Source organism: Anolis carolinensis, unplaced genomic scaffold, assembly GCF_035594765.1.
Source record: "Anolis carolinensis isolate JA03-04 unplaced genomic scaffold, rAnoCar3.1.pri scaffold_7, whole genome shotgun sequence".
NCBI lineage: Eukaryota > Metazoa > Chordata > Lepidosauria > Squamata > Dactyloidae > Anolis > Anolis carolinensis.
Genome location: NW_026943818.1, coordinates 18,349,509 through 18,373,456, shown reverse-complemented (window position 1 = coordinate 18,373,456; position 23,948 = coordinate 18,349,509). Strand labels below are relative to the sequence as shown.

General features: G+C 41.3%; 1 protein-coding gene across 2 annotated transcripts; it reads left to right on the top strand.

Moving 5' to 3' along the window:
• The first annotated feature begins 1,400 nt into the window (after positions 1-1,400).
• On the top strand, positions 1,401-22,946 carry akap10 (A-kinase anchoring protein 10). 2 transcript variants are annotated; one of them, XM_062960258.1, is made up of 15 exons: positions 1,401-1,583; positions 7,633-7,680; positions 8,863-9,042; positions 10,741-11,289; positions 13,608-13,706; positions 13,879-13,963; positions 15,411-15,534; positions 15,735-15,871; positions 17,624-17,768; positions 17,920-18,102; positions 18,379-18,488; positions 19,419-19,501; positions 19,959-20,011; positions 20,960-21,055; positions 22,275-22,946. In XM_062960258.1, the coding sequence occupies exons 1-15, from the start codon at positions 1,562-1,564 to the stop codon at positions 22,278-22,280; spliced, it is 1,920 nt and encodes a 639-aa protein (XP_062816328.1). In that variant the 5' UTR covers positions 1,401-1,561; the 3' UTR covers positions 22,281-22,946. The 2 variants fall into 2 exon arrangements, with proteins under 2 accessions (XP_062816328.1, XP_062816329.1); XM_062960259.1 differs by lacking the exon at positions 1,401-1,583 and adding an exon at positions 5,776-6,133.
• The last annotated feature ends 1,002 nt before the right edge of the window (positions 22,947-23,948 follow it).

Genomic DNA, 23,948 nt, shown 5'->3' with positions numbered 1-23,948 from the left:
AAGGGAACCCCAAAGACCATCCAGCACAATTCCATTCTGTCAGAAAGGGAAGACTCCACCCGATCTCTCCCGATAGAGGGCCATCATCATCAGAATATGGTTATAGTTGGAAGGGAACCCCAAAGGCCATCCAGTCCAAGCTCCAGGAAGGAAATCTAAATACTACTAATACTAATATCATTTCTAATAATAATAATAATAATAATAATAAAAATAAAATAATACTGTAATAGAAGCATAATAATAATAATGGAACGATAGGATCAGACATCGACGTGAGGCTGACCGGACAGTAATTGTTTGGGTCAGAATATGGTTATAGTTGGAAGGGAACGCCGAAGGCCATCCAGTCCAAGCTCCAGGGAGGAAATCTAAATACTACTACTAATAATAATACAAGCATAATAATAATAGAATCATAGGATCCTAAAGTTAGAAGGGAACCACAAAGGCCATCCAGTCCAACCTTCCCCTTCTGCCAGAAAGGAAAGACACAATCAGATCCCTCTTGGCAGAAGGCTACCCAGACTCTGCATCATCATCATCATCAGAATATTATTATAGTTGGAAGGGAACCCTAACTATATTCGAACCTCCAGGAAGGAAATCTAAATACAGTAGAGTCTCACTAATCCAAGCCTCGCTTATCCAAGCCTCTGGATAATCCAAGCCATTTTTGTAGTCAATGTTTCCAATATATCGTGATATTTTGGTGCTAAATTCATAAATACAGTAATTACTATATAGCATTACTGTGTACTGAACTACTTTTTCTGACAAATTTGTTGTATAACATGAAGTTTTGGTGCTTAATTTGTAAAATCATAACCTAATTTGATGTTTAATAGGCTTTTCCTTGATCAGTCCTTATAATCCAAGATATTCGCTTATCCAAGCTTCTGCCGGCCCGTTTAGCTTGGATTAGTGAGACTCTACTGTACTGTAGTAATAATAATAAATAAATAGATCTCCTACTCATTGATGCAACCAAGGATGGTCGTTCTTTGCCGCCATCCTGTGGCGAGGTCGGGAAATTGCATGCTTTTCTACGACAGCGGGAGGAATTCTTTTGCCCTTTTCCAACATGGCCGAAAAAAAGCTTAGAAAAGATGGCCACGGAGCAAAAGCCAGGTGTTTGCCCTTTTCCAATATGGCATCGCCCCAGAACATGCCCAACTACAGTATTTGAAATGGGGTCTCCCTTAGAAAAGATGGCCACCGAGCCACAGCCGGGCGTTGCCCTTTCTCAATATGGCGTACAAGACGAGACCCAGCTGTGTTCTGGTGAACAAACCCAAGTGGCGGGTGCGGCAAAGGAATTGATGGAGAAGCCGAAGCGGCCATATTTATTGAGGGCAATAGGAAAAGGTAACCGGTTTTTAAGATTTCCCGGCGTGCCTCGCGCGCTCGGCCGGAAAGAGGAGGCCTGCGCGGCGACGGTTGTTGACAACATGGCGGCGGCCGTCTCTTTCTCGGCGAAGGGAGCGGGAGGCGGCGGAAGGAGGCCTCGGAAGCCTTGAGGGGAAGAAGGAAGGGGCCTGGCCTCCCCTCCCGCGCCGCCATGTCCTTCTTCAGGCGGAAAGGTAACCCTGCGAGCGGAAGGGGAGGCCCTTGCAGGGACCCACGAAGGCCATCCAGCCCAACCCCTTTCTCTTGTATAGGAAGGCACCATCCAAGCCCCCTTGACAGAGGGACATCCGGCCCAACCCCTTCCTGTTGTATAGGAAGGCACCATCCAAGCCCTCTTAACAGATGAACTTCCAGCCCAGCCCCTTTCTGTTGTATAGGAAGGCACCATCCAAGCCCCCTTGACAAATGGACATCCAACCCTGCTCCTTTCTGTTGTATAGGGAGGCACCACCCAAGCCCTCTTAACAGATGAACTTCCAGCCCAGCCCCCTTCTGTTGTGTAGGAAGGCACTATCCAAGCCCCTTGACAAATGGGCATCCAAGCCAGCCCCCTTTTGTTGTATAGGGAGGCACCATCCAAGCCCTCTTAACAGATGGACATCCAACCCAGCCCCCTTCTGTTGTGTAGGAAGGTACCAATCAAGCCATCTTAACAGATGGACATCCAGCCCAACCCCCTTCTGTTGTATAGGAAGGCACCAGTCAACCCCTCTTAACAGATGGACATCCAACCCAGCCCCTTCCTGTTGTGTAGGAAGGCACCAATCAAGCCGTCTTAACAGATAGACATCCAACCCAGCTGCCTTCTGGTGTATAGGAAGGCACCATCCAAGCCCTCTTAACATATGGATATCCATTGCAGCCCCATTCTATTAATAAGGCAGGCACAATCTAAGCCCTCCTGACAGATAGACATCCAATCCAGCCCCCTACTGTTGTGCAGGAAGGCAGCATCCAAGCACTTATTTTGTTTTTAACAAGTTTGTCTTTAATCTGATTTCATGTTTATATGTTGTAGATTTAAAATTGTTTCTAGTGACATAATCTGTTTTAGTCTTGTTTTAAGAAAGGAAAACCATGTATTATCTTTATTAGTATTATTATTTTGGGTGACTGCTTGTCGTTCACTGCAACAGAGAGCTCTGTGTTCCTTGTTATGCAATAATAAAGGAGCTTTGGGAGTTGACTTGGAAGGTGAATGATGGTTGATATCCATGTGGTCCCAGGACAGGGAAATGCACAGAAACAGAACAAGAAACCGCACTTTTCAGCAAATAAGTGGCATCCAGGATGGCATCCAGTGTTTTCTGGATGACTATTACTGGGGAAAAGGAACTCTGATTATTTGAAGATTCCTCCCAGTGACCCTTAAAGGTTCCTGTAGCAAACCCATTGTAAGGCATTGACTGTTAGAAAGCTTTCAAGCCGCCTTCAGAATAAAGCAGGCTTTCTTTTTCTATAGGCGGAGAGGCTGAGAACAATGAAGGGTGGGTCAGAGAATCAAGATTGCTTTGCTAGGCTGGTAGCTGCCAATCGTCTTACCTCCTCTGTGTGTCCTTCAGTGCAAAGAGAAGCCGGAAGCATTGAGCAGGGCTTGAAGATATAGGCAGAGCTTGCTCTTAGGCTCAGGTTGCCAGAAGCTTTCATAAACTTTTATATTATAGACTGACGAGACCGTCCCTCAGTTACAAACATCTAACTTACATTATTCCACCCTCCATAATTTTGCTATTTTTTCACCAAATAAACCCAAGAGGCACATTTCTGGGTTTTTCTTAATCTTTTTAGTCATGATTTTGTTTGTTTCCATGATTACCTTTTCCCAAAAAGTCTGCATCAGCCTATAAGTCCACCAAGCATGGAAGAATTATTTATTTATTTGCTACATTTATATGCCGCCCTTCTCACCCCAAAGGGGACTCAGAGCGGCTTACAAATTAAATTTACATACAGTATTATATTATTAGCATAGCACAATACTGGCAATAAATTACTATATTGTACTATATCAATATATTGTAATATTATTAGTAATACAGTAGAGTCTCACTTATCCAAGCTTCTGGATTATCCAAGCCATTTTTGTAGCCAATGTTTTCAATATATTGTGATATTTTGGTGCTAAAATTCGTAAATACAGCAATTACAACATAACATTACTGCGTATTGAACTACTTTTTCTGTCAAATTTGTTGTATAACATGATGTTTTGGTGCTTAATTTGTGAAATCATAACCTAATTTGATGTTTAATAGGCTTTTCCTAAATCCCTCATTATTATCCAAGATACTCACTTATCCAAGCTTCTGCGGCCTGTTAGCTTGGATAAGTGAGACTCTACTGTATTACATGTAAAATATAATATATAATTAATATTATATTGTATTATTAGTATTATATTGTATTACAATATAATATTATGAATATTAAATGTATATACAATATGTTATAATGATATATTATTGTAAATTATATTGTATGTACCTTTGTGTATTTTGTATCTCCAGCATTCCCCTCAATGGGATTTATCTATTTTTGCTTATCACCTATAGTGTCTATAGAACATTTTATACATGTTTTCTCTGATGGATCCAGCTATCGAAAATTTTAAACCTCTTTTCCATAAATATTCCCATTTTTCCAAATCAGAGACAGTTCTACAAGGTGCTTGGCTGCTCGAAAAGCATTTCGGCCGGCTGTCAAAAGTAGTCTCAAAACAAATATGACGTTTCTGAGAACAAGTGGCGATGATGACGAGCCTGGTGGGAATCCCTGAAGAAAGAGGCGGGCTGTTTTGTGATTGTTAAGAGGGAAAAAGGATACTATTGTTTGTGTCCAAACGTGTTGCAGCGGGCCTTTGTATGGGAAGTCTTGCGGCTGCTCAAGGCAATATTCTTCTTCCTGGAGGATTTGTAATTAGTCATAATTGGTAATTAGTGGCCTTGAGAGAGCCGGTGTTGGCCTTGCATGAGCCGTTATGTCGGAGAGATATAGCGGGACATAGTTCCTTGCAGAAAGTGTAGGATCTCTGTAATATACGTTAGCCATCCCAGGCCCTTCCCTTTAGTTCTCTTTGATTCATGTCTTTGCTTCTTCTAGCATGCTGACATTTGTCCGCCTGTCTTTCCAAGAGATTTGCAGGACTTTTGGGAGGCAATACTGATGGAAATGTTGCAGGAGTTGAGTGTGACATCTGTAGATGGTCCATGTTTCGCAGGCGTATAACAGGGTTGGGAGGACAATAGCTTTATAAACAAGCCTCTTGGTCTGCCTACAAATGTCCCGATCCTTAAACACTCTCTGCTTCATTCGGAAAAATCCTGCACTCGCAGAGCTCAGACTTTGTTGTATTTCAGTGTTGATGCTGGCTTTTGTGGAGAGGTGGCTGCCTAGGTAGTGGAAATGGTCAACATTTTCTAACTGGAAGTTAATATTAATTAATAATTAAACATTTTCTAACGTTACACCATTAAGCTGTATTTCTGGCATTGTAGATGGATTGGCTGGTGCCTTGATGGGAAAGGGTGTTATAAAGAAGAGGGTGCAGGCTTGTTTTTTGGTGCCCTGGAAACTAGCACTCAAAGGAGCCATTGGTTCAAATAATAGGAGAGGAGATACCTCTTAAACATGAGGAAGAACTTCCTGACTGTAAGAAGAGCTGTTCAACAGTGGAACTCTCTGCCTCAAAGTCCAGTGGAAGCTTTGAAACATAGGCTGGATGGCCATCTGTCAGGGGTGCTTTGATTGTGCATTTCCTTTATGGCAGGGAGTTGGACTAGATGGCCCATGCAGTTGCTTCCAACTATTATTACTAATAATAATAAATTTAATAATAAATTTATTCTTATATCCCGCTCCATCTCCCCGAAGGGACTCGGGGCGGCTCACAGCAATAATAAAAACATTAATTAATATTATTATTATGGCTGGATGGTCATCTGTCGGTGGTGCTTCGATTGTGCTTCACTTGCGTGGCAGGGGGTTGGACTAGATGGCTGACGGGGTCTCTTCCAACTCTATGATTCTACATCCTTGCAAATATTTAAACATGTCAGTCATGTCTCCTCTCCACCTTTTCCTCTGAGGCTAAACGGATACAGGTCTTTAAGATGATCCTCATAGGGATTCATGGTCTCCAGATCTTTGGCTATTTTAGTCACCCTCCTCTGGACCCCTTCCAGCTTAGAGTCAATTTCTCTTTTGAACTGTGGTGCCCAGGACTTCCATCGATCTGGACACTAGACTCCTTTGAATTCAGCCCGGAATCCCATTGGCTTTTTGAGCTGCTGCATCACAATCTTGGCTCATGTTCAACTTCCTGTCCACAAAGACTCCAAGATCATTCTCACATGGACTGTTGTCAAGTCAAGCATCACCTGTCCTTCTCTTTGCATTTCATTTTTTCTGCCTAAGTGATGGGTGAGTCAGCTGACTAGTAGCTGAGCAGGAATCCTGGCTGTTTCTCATCCTCGATGCATGAGATGTCATGGAGGTATTCCAAAATTGTGTTTCCCGTGGTGCTGGAGATTGCCATTATGTAAACGCAAGCAAGGCATCACAGCAGACACCTGTAATCTAACTAGGATTGGTAACGTGGGGTAACAGCACTGCGGGGAGTTCCATCTGTGCAGCTGGAGAATGGCAGAGTGAAAGAGTTGGGCAAGTTCAGCCTGGGAAAGGAGGAGAAGACGGCAGGAGGATAGGATGTCCTCCTTTGCTCTCGGTAGGACTAGGTCTAATGATTTGAAATTGCAGACCATCCCCAAGTTACGGACAAGAGAGGTTCTGTAGGTTTGTTCTTAAGCTGTATAGCTGTATCTACTAGTAGAAATTATTATTATGATTGTCATTATTATTATTATCTTCACTATCATTATATATAGATGTATCTTCTAGTAGAATTTATTGTTATGATTGTCATTATTATTTTCATCATTATTATTATAAATAGATGTATCTTCTACTAGAAATTATTATGACTGTCATTATTATTATCTTCACTATTATTTTATATAGATGTATCTTCTAGTAGAAATTATTATGACGGTCATTATTATTATTATTTTCACTAATATTATATATAGATGTATCTTCTAGTAGAAATTATTATTTTGACTGTCATTATTATTCTCTTCACTATTATTATATATAGATGTATCTTCTAGTAGAAATTATTATGACGGTCATTATTATTATCTTCACTATTATTATATAGAGATGTATCTTCTAGTAGAAATTATTATTATGATTGTCATTATTATTATTATCTTCACTATTATTATATATAGATATATCTTCTAGTAGAAGTTATTATGATTGTCATTATTATCTTCACTATTTATATAGATGTATCTTCTAGTGGAAATTATTATTATTGTCATTATTATTATTATCTTCACTATTATTATATATAGATGTATCCTCTAGTAGAAATTATTATTATGACTGCCATTATTATCGTCACTATTATTATATATAGATGTATCTTCTAGTAGAAATTATTATTATTATTGTCATTATTATTATCTTCACTATTATTATATATAGATGTATCCTCTAGTAGAAATTATTATTATGACTGCCATTATTATCTTCACTATTATTATATATAGATATATCTTCTAGTAGAAATTATTATTATTGTCATTATTATTATCTTCACTATTATTATATATAGATGTATCTTCTAGTTGAAATTATTATTATTAGTAGTAGTAGTATTATGTAGATTATCTTAAGTTGAATTTTGTATGTAAGTTGGAACAGGGGCAGTTTTTAAGTGTCACTCCATCCATAAATATACAGGTTTGTTTTTTTTTGCTTTGTGGGGTTTGCTTTACTGTCTGTGCCTCTGCTCGGAAGGCTTCATTTCACTTTCTGTCCCTGTGAGGATTGGATTTTGAGAATTTTGGCTTTTTGTCGAAACAAGGCTTGGCGCTCACTATAACCTGCATATCAGTGGAAGGAGGGCCATTGGTATCTCCTGCTCAGTGGGAACTAGAGCTGTTTGTGGAAGCGGGAGGCTATCTGTGTAAGTGGACATCTCTGCCACATACATGCATACACATTTTTTCACTTTTATTATGTGTACTGATGATATAGATTATTATTATATTTATTTATACCCGCTTTATCTCCCCAAAGAAGACACAAACCAGCTTGACTATAATTCCATCTTTGCTGCAGACGATCCCCTAACAGAGATGTTTTTGTGTTTTGCAGTGAAAGGCAAAGAGCAAGAGAAAGCAATAGAAGCCAAGGCTATTAAAGGTATGTGCCGACTCTTGGGTTTGTGCAGAATGTCTATTTGCCTTGCCCCGATTATAATAATAATAATAATAATAATAATAATAATAATAATAATAATAATAATAATAATAAACATCACACAGTCCTAGACACTTGGGAAGTGTTCGACTTGTGATTTTGTGATACAAAATCCAGCATATCTATCTTGTTTGCTGTGTCATAATAAAATAATAATAATAATAATAATAATAATAAGTCCTAGACACTTGGGAAGTACAACAGCCAGAAGCCAGCAGAGTATCTGCTGTGGACTCATCTTGATGTGTTTCAAATAATAATAATAATAATAATAATAATAATAATAATAATAATAATAAAAAACATCACACAGTCCTAAACGCTTGGGAAGTGTTCGACTTGTGATTTTGTTTGCTGTGTCATCAAAAACTTGTGATTTTTTAATACAAAATCCAGCATATCTATCTTGTTTGCTGTGTCATAATAAAATAACAATAATAATAATAATAATAATAACAATAATAAGTCCTAGACACTTGGGAAGTACAACAGCCAAGAGTGTCTGCTATGGACTCATCTTGTTGTGTTTCTAATAATAATAATAATAATCATCATCATCACACAGTCCTAAATGCTTGGGAAGTGTTCGACTTGTGATTTTGTGATACAAAATCCAGCATATCTATCTTGTTTGCTGTGTCATAAAATATAATAATAATAATAATAATAATAATAATAATAATTTTATTTCTTGCCCATCTCTGCTCACAGCTCGAGGCGGGTTACAGCATTACTACATTGTAATAAACAAACACACAATCATTTTAAAACACTGTATAATACACATATTAAAACATACCTCTATAAAATAAATATCAAAATACACAAAACAAAAACAAGGCATACAGTAGAGTTTAAAATTCACCATTAAAATTGACTGGGTAGGCCTGCTGGAAGAGATAGGTTTCCCTATTTGGGGTTGGAATTCCCCTAGTCTATAAAAGGTTTCCATTGTTGTAGAGTCTTCAGATTAATTTGCTGGAGGACTAAAGATAGTCTGTCCATCTCCGCCATCTCAAAGACTTTGGTAATCCGTTTCTTTTGTTGTTGGTGTCGCTTGTTGTTTCCACAATTGTGCATATTCAATTTTTGCTGCTGTTGTCTTTCTTCCTTTCCCTGATTCAGCTGCAGCAGCAGTACATTCCCCGCAGAGAAGCACCCGGAAGCATGCCTTGCTGGAGGCGGCCGGACCAAGCCATGTGGCCATCAATGCCATCTCGGCCAACATGGAGTCTTCCAGCAGCCGCACGGCCGCGCTTAAGAAGCAGCCCAGCCACATGGAAGCTGCTCATTTTGGAGACCTGGGTAAGTTTCCTGCATGGCATGGGGTTGGACTAGATGGCCCATGTGGTCTCTTCCAACTCTGTTTATTGTTACTATCATCATCATCAAGCAGAGGCTGGATGGCCATTTGCCTGGGATGTTTGTGCTTTTCCTGCATGGCATGGGGTTGGAATAAAATCACTAGATGGACCATGTGGTCTCTTCCAACTCTATGATTCTATGTTATTTTGTTTTGTAATATACCCGTATATACTCAAATATAAGCCAACCCGAAAATAAGCCGAGGCATCTAATTTTACCACAAAAAACTGGGGAAAAATTGACTTCAGTATAAGCTGAGGGTGGGAAATTTCAGAAATAAAAATAGATACCAAAAAATTACATTAATTGAGGCATCAGTAGGTTAAATGTTTTTGGATATTAAGACTGTCTAACTCTGATTAAATCATTCTCATCATCTTCAATGTAAATGTGCTTATGTTTCCTTTTAATAATAATATGAATGAACTTTCGAGCTTGGCACGGTCGGTTTTTAAGATTCTGGATTAACAAGGTCTAGTGAATGAAAGGACATTACCTCAGTGCATGGTAATGTTTTATTATTGTATGTTGGTTTTTATGATGTTTTAAATGTTTTTAGTTTTTAATGCCTTTTGTATTGTATTGTTGATGTGATGGCACTGTGTTGCCAATTTGTAAGCTGCCCTGAGTCCCCTAGGGGAGAAGGGCGGGGTAGAAATACCGGAAATAAATAAATAAATAAATAATAGAGTAAAATAATTCATGTAATAATAATAATAAATGCAGGAAAATAATACATGTAATAATAAATAGAGTAGAATAATAATTGTAGTAATAATAAGATCAGAGTGAAATAGTAAATGTATGAATAATAATAAAAAATAGAGTAAAATAAATATAATAGTAGCAACAATAATAGAGTACAATAATAAATGTAATAATAATAATAATTACAGGAAAATAATACATGTAATAATAAATAGAGTAGAATAATAAATAAATGTAATAGTAGTAACAATAATAGAGTACAATAGTAAATGTAATAATAATAGAGTAAAATAATAAATGTAATAATACCAATAAGAGAGAAAAATAATAAATGTACCATATATTCTCGAGTATAAGCTGACCCAAATAAAAGCCAACCAGGACCCTCACCCGAGTATAAGCTATGGGGGGCTTTTCAGTCTTAAAAAAAGGGCTGAAAACCTAGGCTTATACTCGAGTATATACAGTATATATATTATGTGTTGTCGAAGGCTTTCATGGCTGGAAACACGGGGTTGCTGTGAGTTTCCGGGGTGGTACGGCCACGTTGCAGAAGCAGCATTCTCTCCTGACGTTTCGCCCACACCTACGGCAGGCATCCTCAGAGGTTGTGTTGGAAACAAGCAAGTGGGGTTTATGTATATACAGTAATTTCCATTTCATTATGAATTTTTATTCCTTTGTTGTTTTGATAAAATCAATCCACCCAGGAAAAAAGAAGAAAAAAAGTTTATTATTTTAATCTGTTTTTACCAAATTGTACTTTAAAATAGTTTTTAACTGTTGTATTGTGTTTTTTATACCTGACTGAAGTGTGGGATTGCGAGCCGCCTTGAGTCCCATGCACCCCTCCACACGGGGAGAAAGCGGAGTATACATAAAGTGAATGATGATGATGATGGTCTCTTCCTTTTTTGCTTTTCCTTTCAGGCCGCTCCTGCCTGGACTACCAGACCCAGGAGGCCACATCCAGCCTCTCCAAGACCCTCGAGCAAGTCCTCCGGGACCCGGTGGCACTGCCCTACTTTATCCAGTTCATGGAGCTGCGGCGCATGGAGCACCTAGTGCGCTTCTGGCTGGAGGCCGAGAGCTTCCACTCCACCGCCTGGGCCCGCATCCGGGCGCACAGCCTGAACACCGTCAAGCACAGCTCCTTGGCAGAGCCGCTCTCTCCTTGCCTCGCGGACGACGAGAAGGCCTCGGCCGGCCCCTCGGCCTCCTCCTCCGAGTCGCTCTCCCGACGGCCCTCGCCCATCACATTGCCGGCTGCGGAGCTGAACGGCCGAACTTTGAACCTCCAGAAGCACTTGCTGCTTTGCCAGGGCGGTGCCGGCCGAGCCCCCCGCCTCGGGTTTGGGACGCCCGAAGCAGAGGACTGCCCTGCTCCGGACCAACCCGGAGATGCTTCCAAAGCCTCTGCATCCAACCGAAGCAGTCCTTCTTTTGCACTAAAGGACCTGTCAGGAAAACTCATGAAAAGTAAGTGCTTGCTTACTTTTGTAGTTGTGCAATTCGAGTAAACCGTGGTCCGTTTCAATGTCCTGAATTTCGATCCATTTTTCAGTAGCCGCCTGAATACGGGAGGACAGAAATCCATTTTTGATCCAGGAAGCTGAAATATTTGGTTTCGATCCGACCCATTGGTGGCTTTGGGGAGACCTTCCAGGCTGTCCTTTCTGTCATTTTAGGCATCGTTTGTCCTTATATCCTTCATTAAGAATTTGATTAAAAACACTAGAGTTAAGATACCACTCTTTCTGGGATCGTTTGTCCTTAAATCCTTCATTAAGACCTGGATTTTAAAAACCAGAGTTAAGATACTACTCTTTCTGGCAGGGCAGCAGAAAACAACTCTGCTCCCTCTTCCGTATTTACATATTTCACATATGTATACATGGCTCTCATGTCTCTTCTCCACCTTCTCTTCTGCAGGCTAAACAGACCCAGTTCTTTAAGATGCTTCTCATAGGGATTATTCATGGTCTCCAGACCTCTGATCACTTTAGTTGCCCTCCTCAGGACACTAGGCTTGTGTATTTCGGATAAACCTCGATCCGTTTCTGCTGGCCAGATACCTGTAGACCCCTATACCTGTTTTCCCGCGCCTCCCGAAAATGGGTGTGCAGACAGAATGACATTTCCGGACTGCAACCGAAAAATATGGCTAGATCCAGCCCATTTGTGGCAATGGGAAGAGGGCTCTCCAGGTTCCCCTTCCCATCATTTTAGGCAATGGCATCGTTTATCCTTATATCCTTCATTAAGACCTGGATTAAAAAGCATCAGAGTTAAGATGCCACTCTTTCTGGGATCCTTTCCGGTTGGTCTGTAGAGGAGACCTGGGTTTAATGTTTCCTTAAAGCTGTTTCTACTTTCTACTCTAGAGGAGAGGTAACTAGGTAGTAGTAGTTTTCTGAGAAGGAGGCTTTCCTTTTTGTTTGCTGGGATTACTATTATTACTAACTAGCTTGGGTCTGGCATGACATGTTCTTGAAGAATCCATGCTGACTTTTGGTAATCCCAGTATTTCTTTCTAAGTGATTGCAATCTGCCTCCTTCATGATCTGCTCCAGCACCTTTCCTGGTCTTGATGTCAGGATGACTGGACATCAGTCATTGTTTGGCTCCTCTTTCTTGTTGGAGGTTGTAGATATAAATTCTGAACCAAGATATACCCTGCAGTATAATAAAGTGTCACTCAGGTTTGTGTAACAAGTAACATTAACTTTACTTCAGTTCAAAAGGTCAAACAGGGCAACAATATATACAGCAGTCTCTCTGAATTCACACAGAGAACAGAAGATAGATAGGGACAACCTTTGGCTCCTCCAGTCTTCTTTTGGAACTTCTCCCATTTTCCAAGAATTCTCAAAAATGATTGCCAGTGGTTCTGAAATGACTTCTGCTGCTTCCTTCAATACTCTTGGCTGTAGTTCATCTGGCCCTGGAGACTTAGATTCAATTAGAGTAGCCAGATATACTTCTTTGCTTAGCAATTCCCCTATTACAATAACTAATCTATTATCCCCAAATGTTTCCTTTTCTCTTGTCTTCCGCCCCATACTTTCCTAGTAAATGTTTAATAAAAAATATTTGGAAAAAGTAAAAAAAAAAGACAGGTCTGAAAAAGGAGGGGATGAAATTCACAGGCAGTGAACACCGAATGACATCATTGGATCTTGGCAGTGTCAATAGGCAGGTTAGGGATTTGCAGGTAGAGATTACAGGCCAAGGTTTTCGCTTGAAATACTCTTGTTCGGTATGCATTTGTCCATTCTGCCCCTTTGATAGCTTTTTAGGACTGGTTTTATCCATAGTCAAGCAACATCAAACCAATGCTGGGGGGTGGGCCAAGAAGACATCATACCTTCCTGAGAGCCAGGAAGATAGTTCCATCTTGTATCCTGTGCTATAGCAACATGCTGTGCTAATTATATATATGTGTGTGTGTATATATAATATTTATAATAATTTATGAATATATAATATTTTGTATATAAATATAGATTTAATAATAATATAATGGAATACAATATTATACTACTAATAATACAATATAATAATATTAATTATATGTTATATATTAAATGTAATATTACTAATAATATTACCATATAATATATAGTACAATATAGTAATTTAATGCTCATTTCATGCTATGCTAATAATATATTGTATGTTCATTTGATTTGTAAGTCGCTCAGAGTCCCGTTTGGGGTGAGAAGAGCAGGATATAAATGTAGTAAATAAATAAATAAAATAAATAAATAATGTTCCATCCTTCCTTTCTTTCCTAGGTATAGAGCAGGATGCAGTGATCATTTTTACCAAATATATTTCCCCCGATGCTGCTAAACCGATCCCGGTGACAGAGTCGATGAGAAACGACATCGTAGGTAAGAGACGCAACTTGGAGGGGAAAATCTTTTTTAAAACCCCACAACTTCCTTTTGAGAGAAGGAAGCCCCTTCTTGTTTGTGTCGGGATGTCTCCTTAAAGCTAACAAAGCCCTTTGCTATCTGTACTATCCAGTGCGGCTAAGTGTCTTGCCATCTGTTCAATTCACAGCCAAGATTTGCGGGGAGGATGGACAGGTGGACCCAAACTGCTTCGTCATGGCCCAGTCGGTGGTGTTTAATGCCATGGAACAAGAGTAAGTGGATACAATTATATATGTTTATGTGTGTTTTGGCATGGACAGAGTGAGTGACCTTCCCAGGAAATGTGGGAGGTGAGAAGTATAGGATAAAGCAGAGGCTGGTCTCAAGGGGAATAATAATAAATAATAAACAACCACAACAATAGACGCAGATTTGCAGATACTATAGTTCCGCATTCAACACAATATAATAATAATACACTATTATAATAGTATATTTATATTGCATGTAATCTTACTAACAATATTGCAATATAGTTGTATAGTACAATATAATAATATATAATGCTTATATAGTGCTTATATTGTGCTATACTAATAATACGATATATTGTAGGTATATATAATTTGTAAGCCACCCTGAGTCCCCTTTGGGTTAAGAAAGACGGGATATAAATGTCAATAATAATAAATAATAATAATAATAAAAATCTCTTGCCTTCTGATACAATGTACAGGGTAGCTTTTATCCTAGAGCTGTGGCCATATTGAACTCTGTGGTTTAGCACTGATGTACTGATTGTACTTGGTGGTTGATGGCTATTATTACCACTGTATTAACTCCTGTTTTATTGTCTTACTATGTTTTATTTTTTGTATATTGTGCAATGTATTTATGCTGTTGTTTTTGTAAATTATGCTGTTCGGGCCTTGCCCCATGTGAGCCGCCCCGAGTCCCCATGGGGAGATGGTGGCGGGATATAAATAAAGTTTATTATTATTATTATTACTATTATTATTATGTAGCATTGGGAGCTGGGTGGTGGTGGTGGGAGTGTGGAGGGGTGGGTGTGTTGTTTTGTGGTGTGGTGTGTGCGGGGGAAGGCATGCAATTTTGTCGTGCAGTAGCACAATGACAAATAAAGCTATTATATTGTTATATTTATTTACTAGCTTTGCCCGGCCATGCGTTGCTGTGGCTTATGGGAATCCTTTGTTGGCCAGGTGGAATAGCAGTGAATAGCCTTGCAGTCTCAAAGCCTGGCCGTTTTCTGGAGTAGCTGGAGCTTTTTGTTGTATGAACGTAGAGGCATGGATGAGGGGTTGTGCTACCAAGTTTAGTGTTTCTGGAATGTGTAGTTTTGTTGTTTTGTCCTAGGCCGAAATTTCATTACCCTTTTATATATATAGATACCTCGCTTTATCTCAAAGCTGCTTAACGTACAAGCATCAGCATAACCATTTAAAATATACAAACATACGAGCATTAATAAATACGACGTGTTGTCGAAGGCCTTCATGGCCGGGATCACAGGGTTGTTGTATATCTTTCGGGCTGTATGGCCATGTTCCAGAAGTATTCTCTCCTGACGTTTCGTCCACATTGATGGCAGGCATCCTCATGGTTCTTCCATGAGACAGTTGGCGAAGCTTCCCCTTTGTAGTGCCGTCTCCCATTGGACATGTGGTTAGGACTGAGATTGCCTTCTTCCTCTTGCAGGCACTTTAGTGAATTCCTCCGGAGTCACCACTTCTGCAAATACCAGATCGAGGTGCTTACCAGTGGGACCGTCTACCTGGCGGACATCCTCTTCTGCGAATCTGCCCTCTTCTACTTCTCCGAGGCAAGGCGTCTTGTTTTGCTCCTTTGCCACAGGGATACTGCTGACCCAGTGCAACCCAGGGCAGCCCAGCCCTCGTTTCCCTCCCTTTACAGCCTTGTGAGAGGCATGGCCGTCTCATCCATCTCTCATCCATCTCCCCATGGTCCCGACACACACTGTCGAGGGCATCTTGGCACTCATCGCCTAACTCTCTTCCCTAGTTCATGGAGAAAGAAGACGCCGTGAACATCTTGCAGTTCTGGCTGGCGGCGGACAACTTCCAGTCCCAGCTGGCAGCCAAAGAAGGCCAGTACGATGGGCAGGAGGCGCAGAACGATGCCATGATATTATATGATAAGTGAGTCACGTTCCCGTAACCCTTTCCCGATTTCTGATTGCAGTACGGCCTCTGTATTTATTTATTTATTTATTTATTGGCAACATTTATATCCCGCCCTTCTCACCCCGAAGGGGACTCAGGGCAGTTTACAAGTATATATACGTACAATATATTTTATTATATGACTATATTGAAATATTATTAGTAATATTGCATGTAATATATACAATTATAATAGTAAATTATAATTATTATTACATTGTATTACATCATAATATTATTATTAATATTATATGTATATACAATGTATTATATTAGTATGGTATAATCTATATATATAAAAGAGTGATGGCATCAGGGCAGCGGACAAAACAACAAAACTACAGGCCCCCCAACCTCGAAATTTCACAACACAACCCATCATCCACGGCTCTAGGTTGATACAACAAAAAGAAAAGAAAAATAAAGTCCTAATTAGAGGGAAAAGAATAATTGTTTTTATCCAATTGCTGCCAGTTAGAGGGCTAAGCTCCGCCCACTTGGTCTCCTAGCAACCTACTCAGTCCAGGAGACAGGCACAGTTAGGCCTCAGGCCTCTCCCACTGCCTATAAGATACAGATGATCTGATTTTAACTGGATAATATGGCAGTGTAGACTGAAGGCCCTTCCACATAGCTATATTACCCATTTAGAATCTTATATTATCTGCTTTGAACTGGATTATCTTGAGTCCACACTGCCAGATAATTCACTTCAGTGTGCATTTTATACAGCTGTGTAGAAGGGGCAGTTCTAGGCAGATAATATAAGATTACAAATATACAGTAGAGTCTCACTAATCCAACATAAACAGTGTCCTCTATCCTCACCACTTTCACAGTACACAAACAACCAAATGCATAACATAAAGACAACCATACAACAGACATTCAATACCACTACCTCAACAATTTCTCACCAACACCACCAGACAACGCCACAGCAACGCGTGGCCGGGCACAGCTAGTATTATTATATATTATTATATCATTAAATTGATACAGGAGACATGGTGGAAAGATGTACGTGCGGAACCAACATGTCTGTCAAAATATGCCAGCTCTCTGGAATTTTCTAGGTCCTCCAGACAATAATAGGCCTTTGTAATTTCCATAGAGGAAAACATAGCACTTGAAGGTCCCAGAAGGAGAAGAAGTTCCTCCACTTTGGCACGCTTGATACTTGTGTCTTCCTTCTGCCTTTGTCCTTATACGAGGGTTATCCAGAAATTAGATTACCTTTTGGAATTAAAAATGAACAAAGTATAGGAGAAAACATTTACCATATGCAGTTGAAAGCCACACCCAAATACCACTTCTCAACATAGTCGCCATTCAAATCTAGGCACTTACCATAGCGATGAATAAGCTTGGCAACTCCTTCCCTACTAAATTCTGCCGCTTGCGTCCTCAACCACTTGTTTCCAACAATGGGGGTGTGGCTGGCAACGCAGCATTTTGGCAACACTGCACAGCTGCGGGAAGGGACAACCGGCTGGTTGAGGACGCAAGCGGCAGAATTTAGTGGGGAAGGAATTGCCAAGCTCATTCATCGCTATGAGAAGTGCCTAGATTTGAATGGCGACTATGTTGAGAAGTGGTATTTGGGTGTGGCTTTCAACTGCATATAGTAAATGTTTTCTCCTATACTTTGTTCATTTAAAATTCCAAAACGTAATCTACCTTTTGGATAGCCCTAGTACTTTTATCTCCTCATGTGTTGCTGCGCAGGTATTTCTCCCTCCAAGCCACCCATCCCCTCGGCTTTGACGACGCTGTGCGGCTCGAAATCGAATCCAACATCTGCAGGGAAGGTGGGCCGCTCCCCAACTGTTTCACCACTCCATTGCGCCAAGCCTGGACCACCATGGAGAAGGTCAGGAGCACGCCTTGCTCTGCCGGGCCCCTGGGGGTTGGGGTCCAAATACCAAAGAGGTTCTCTAGGTTTGTTCTTATGTTGACTATATATATATATATTTACCACTTTTAACATTAACATCACCCCAATCCCTTTCTTCCCTCTTTAGGTTTTCCTTCCTGGCTTCCTGTCCAGCAACCTTTATTACAAATACTTGAATGACCTCATCCACTCGGTCCGGGGGGACGAGTTTGCTGGCGGAAGCATTGCACTGACTGTTCACGGCTTCGGCGGCACTCCAAACCACGAGTCCCACACGGGGACGTCCGACAGCGCGGCTCCTCCTTCCCAGGCGAGTCCCTGCCTCTGCCACCCGCTTTCTTTCTTGCCCTCTTCTTCCGCGGCCAATCCCTTTGCTACCTTGGGCATAGCAATCTGAAGAGGGTTATTAGGGCTGTGCAATTTTTCGTAAGTCATATTAAATTGGTTAAATTTGTCCTTATGACATGATATCTGACAGGCTCTCATGATAGCAATGAAATTTCTATTAATGATAATTTTAAGAATACTGCCTTGTGCATTTTAGATCTCCCAAAAAGTAACCAACCTCTTGTCATTTATGGTGCAGTCTAGCCTCAAAAGGGCCAATGTCAAAATCCTGAAAAACTTTGACGAAGCAATAATTGTCGACGCGGCCAGCCTGGATCCGGAGTCTCTGTATCAGCGAACATATGCCGGGTGAGTGTCAGTTGGGAACTCTTGGTAATAATAATAATAATAATAACAACAACAACAACAACAACTTTATTTTTATACCCCGCCTCCATCTCCCCGCAGGGACTCGGGGCGGCAAGCATTCATGTAAAGACACACAGGGAACTCAGCTGTTAGACTGAAGGAGTTTGAGACGGAGGAGAGTTTATGAAAAGCAAGGCACTGGAGGCCCAAACAGAATAATAATAATAATAATAATAATAATAATAATAATAATAATAATAATAATAACAACTTTATTGTTATACTCCGCCTCCATCTCCCTGCAGGGACTCGGGGTGGCAAGCATTCATGCACACAGGGTACTCAGCTGTTAGACTGAAGGAGTCTAACTGGTATTAGCTATATCAGTGGTTCTCAACCTAATTACTGTTAGGAATCGTAATGTGTGAATATCTGATATGCGGGATTTATTTTCATTCACAATTTGGCACAAATACCTGATACGCCCAAATTTGAATACTGGTGGGGTTGGGGGGATTGATGATGTCATTTGGGAGTTGTAGTGCTGGGATTTATAGTTAGCCAACAACCAAAGAGCATTCTGAACTCCACGAACGATGGAATCGATCCAGACTTGGCACACAGAACTCCCATGGCCAACAGAAAATACGGGAAGGGTTTGTTGGGCATTGACCTTGAGTTTTGGAGTTGTAGTTCACCTACATCCAGCCTTCTCTGCCAAAGGGGTTCCTAAGAAGTCCAGTGTGCAGAACGAATAAGGGATGGGACTCACAGATGTGGTGGGAATGTTCAAAAGTAGCCACATTCTGGGAAATAATCATAAAAACAATGGGAAAAAATATTTAAAATACCTATACAAAAAAAAAGAGGGAGACAAAACTCCCCGTTGCCATTTACTAAAATAGTTCACGACGCTCCTTCTTGCTGCAGGAAGATGTCGTTTGGCCGCGTCAGCGACCTGGGCCAGTTCATCCGCGAGTCGGAGCCAGAGCCGGACGTGAAGAAATCGAAAGGTGAGTCCATCCTTCCATGCTTTGGGGTCTTCCCTACAGACACTCGTGGTGTTTCCTTTCCTGCAAAATGTTGCGCAAAGCCAGAGGTGGCACGAGGCTTAAGGAGCGGCCAAACAATTCAGCAATTGGCTGTGCAAAATTAACATTACTCCTCGTAAGTTGTATCAGATTTGTTAGATTTGTGCATACGAATCGCTATTAGAAACACCTGGGACACACGACCGGAGGAGGGAGGGAGGCCACGTGGCAACATAACCAGGAAAACCTTGAAACTAAAGTATTGGGGGTGTTAAGCTAAACCAGAGTAAGTGGAATTTGATTGAATTTCTTCAGTCCCTGGCAGGGAGTTTTGAGCTTGTTTGATGCTTCAACTCTTCATGAAAGTGATGCTAGACACAGGACTAAAGTAACAGTATAAATCTATGCTAATTCCTCTTTTCCTCTCTGTTCTTTCCAGGGTCCATGTTTTCACAAGCGATGAAGAAATGGGTGCAAGGAAACACGGATGAGGTACGTCCCACGAATCGGGTCTCTGTGTGAGTAGGTTATAATAATAATAATAATAATAATAATAATAATAATAATAATAATAAGTTTATTTGTATCCCGCCTCCATCTCCCCCGAAGGGGACTCGGGGCGGCTTACAGCAAAATCAAAATACAAACAATGATAAAATATAAAACATCAGGACAAAAACAAAAACCAATAAAAAATATACACAATAAGTTAAAAAACACAACGCAGAATTAAAACATCAGGTTAAAAACAATGAGTTTGCAATAGTGGATAAGCAAAGTGTACGGTGCACATTATGGGTAACAAATTCATAAATAGATAAAGTGCATTAGAATCATTTAAGGTCACATTAGGTACGGTAGGGAGGAGTCCTGAGTAATATCAATCAATCAGGAATCGGGAAGAGCGACCAGTGCAAAAGGTCGAGGAGCATAATAATTGTGATGGAAAAAAAGATGATCTTAACCAAAGGCCTGAGTGAAAAGCCAAGTTTTCAGACTCTTCCGAAATGGGTTCTCTCCCAGGCTTGTGCAAAAAAATGTAAAGCGTCGTGAGTCGGATCCGTTTTGTATGATCCTGATATATATCAACTGCAAGATTTGAGTTGTCGAAGGCTTTCATGGCCAGGATCACAGGGTTGTTGTATGTTTTCCGGGCTGTCTGGCCATGTTCCAGAAGTATTCTCTCCTGACGTATTCTCTCACAACCTCTGAGGATGCCTGCCATAGATGTGGGCGAAACATCAGGAGAGAATACTTCTGGAACGTGGCCAGACAGCCTGGGAAACATACAACAATTGCAAGATTTCTTTGCAAAGTCTGGGGTTGAGCCACGTTGCGGGCGCTGCGTTGCGTGTCTCAGCTCCTGCTCTCGTGCCTTCCGTGCCTTGGCTTCCCGTGTGTTTCCATGCCTTGAGCCTGTGCGTCTCTTTTCCGTTCCAGGCCCAGGAGGAGATGGCCTGGCGGATCGCAAAGATGATCGTCAACGACGTCATGCAGCAGGCCCAGCCCCACCCGCCCGCGGAGAAAGTGACCAAGGTGACTGCGGCAGGGAGGGCACAAACAAAGCGCCCCCAATAGATGGCCATCCAGCCTTTGTAGTAGTAATAATAATATTAATAATAATAGTAACAATGAAATCCAGCATATATTTCTCGTTTGCTGTGTCAAACTCTGTCTTTTTGTCAATAATAATAATAATAGAATCCTAGAATCCTAGAGTTGGAAGAGACCTGGTGAGCCATCCAATCCAACCCCATTCTGCCAAGATGCAGGAAAATCCCATTCAAAGCATCCCCGACAGATGGCCGTCCAGCCTCTGCAAAACAAACCTGCTCCCTTCTCCTGATAACTTCGCCTCACGTCTTGATCCATGGCCCTCGTCATGTCTCCTCTCAGCCTTCTCTTCTGCAGGCTAAACATGCCCAGCTCTTTCAGCCGCTCCTCATAGGGCTTGTTCTCCAGACCCTTGATCCTTTTAGTCACCCTCCTCTGGACACATTCCAGCTTGTCGACATCTCCCATCAATTGCGGTGCCCAGAATGGGACACAGTATAATAATAAGTGTAATAATAACATATATATAATAATTAAATAAAAATAAAATATATATCAAATTATTATTATTATTATTATTATTATTATTATTATTAATAATATTATTATAGGAGCCGCCCCAAGGGCCATCCAGCCACTGTAATACTAATACTAATACCACTAATAATAGAAATATGAGCCACCCCAAGGGCCATCTAGCCACTGTAATAATAATAATAATGATAATGATAATGATAGTGATAATGATAGAAATATGAGCCACCCCAGGGGCCGTCCAGTCCATGCAGGAAAAGCACAGTTAATGGATCCCTAAGGCCTCCACATTGGGAACCGCCAATCTTACTCACTGTTCACTTACTTACTTAGGTGATCCCTTGTAGCTCAAGGATGATGGACCTCCAAGTGTAGTGTCTTGGCAGTAGATGTGTAGGTGGCTGTGGAGACCTGTCTGCAGTGAAGACCTCAATTTCCAGAGGGAAGGTGGTCCCGATCAGGGTTGGCTTGACACACCTTCTTCCTCTTGGCACGTTTCTCCCTTTCGCCCTCCATTTGTGCCTCTTCAAATTCCACAGCACTGCTGGTCACAGCTGACCTCCAGTTAGAGCACTCAAGGGCCAGGGCTTCTCGGTGTCTATGCCAGTTTTTGAGGTTGGCTTTAAGCCCATCTTTGCTGTATTGCCTTTCTCTTCTTTTTCCCCAGCTATGATCTCCGCATCCCTTTGAGGCCGGCCTCCGAAGATGTGCTGGCGAATCCGCTCACCCTCTCCTTCTGACACCCAATTGAAACCAAGCAGCGTCAACCTCCACCGACATATATCTCTCCCCTCCCAGTGCGTTCCCAGTTGGAATTGGACTGCGGTTGCAAACCGGAAGCAGCACCTTAACTTCTCAAAGAGGCCCGGGTTGTCGACATCTCTATCTATCTATCTATATATAAAAGTACTTTTCATTTTTCTTTACTTGAAACTTTTGTCTCTCGGGGAAGTTACCAGTCCACTCCACTTCACACGAGCCTGTTGCGTTGCTTCTTTTCCTCTCGTGTTTAATTCCTCCCTTTGGTTGGGTTTGGGCCTTTTTTGCCTCCCCTGAAGCCTTGTCCACAATAAAACACCACCCTCCTCCGGCTTTTTCTTTTGGGGAAGAGCCTTGGACGGACAAAGACACCGGCGTTTCCCCCTCGTTGCAATACCTGCTCTCGCGAGAAAAGGCACGGTGAGCCGGTCTGCCAGGAGCAAAACTCTCTCTGTGTTTAGGCTTTTTTGGTACTGTGTACCAACTCCTTACGGTCCGATGCCCAAGTATTCATGTACTGAAACCATATTTAATTGTGTTTTGATTGAAATACAGTATATATATATATATATATTAGAAACGTGTGTGTGTGTGTCTTCTCTCTCTCACCAGCACTCTTGGGCAGAGGGGGTGAAAGGCCTTGCAAACCTCTCACTCTCAAGATTATTATTATTATTATTATTAGTATTATTTTAAACTGCCCTGGATCAAAGAAATATCAATGCTATTCCATGTTAAACCCTATGGCTTTTCCGTTTGTCGCCCTCCTGTGGACAGAAGAATATTGCACTTGCCTTCACATTGTGATTCTTAGTCCTCTGCTGCCATCAAGTGGTCAAGTAGGGAAGTGCAGCCTCAGTGTTTTAATTCTGTCCAAGGGATCCCACAATGTAAACAGGCATGGCTATGGGTCAGGTAGTTTCTCTTTGCTGTCTAAAACCCATAGCTCAGTGCTACGGAATCCTGGGAGTTGTAGTTTTGCAAGGGCTTCTCTCAATCATGCCTCTTAATCACCCCACTGCGACGGTGCAATGGAGACATGTTTTGGCACCACTTCCAATTGCCGTGGCTCTGTGCTGTGGGCCCCTGGGATCTGTAGTTTGTCAAGGTCTCACTGCTCTCTGATCAGGGGTGACACAGTGTGACTCCCACTGGAACTTCTACGGAACATTGCTATGGAATTCCAGACAGGAAACAATCAGGGCCAGCTAATGCGTTCACAACAAAGGATTCCCCCAGGCAGGAAAGCAGCCAGTCCTTGAAGCTGCAAGGCCATTCAATACTAATCAAGGCAGCCAATGGCAACATTCACATTCAGGCCATGTTCCCGAAGCATTCTCTCCTGACATTTCGCCCACATTTATGGCAGGCATCCTCAGAGGTTGTAAAACTAAGCAAGGGAGGTTTATCTGTGGAATAATGTCTAGGGTGAGAGAAAGAACTCTTGTCTTGGAGGCAAATGTTAATGTTGCCATTGGCCGCCTTGATTAGTATTGAATGGCCTTGCAGCTTCAGAGAGGGGCACTGCAACCAATAGCAGCGCGCGTTGCAAATAACGTCAATAAAAAACCCACCCCTCGCA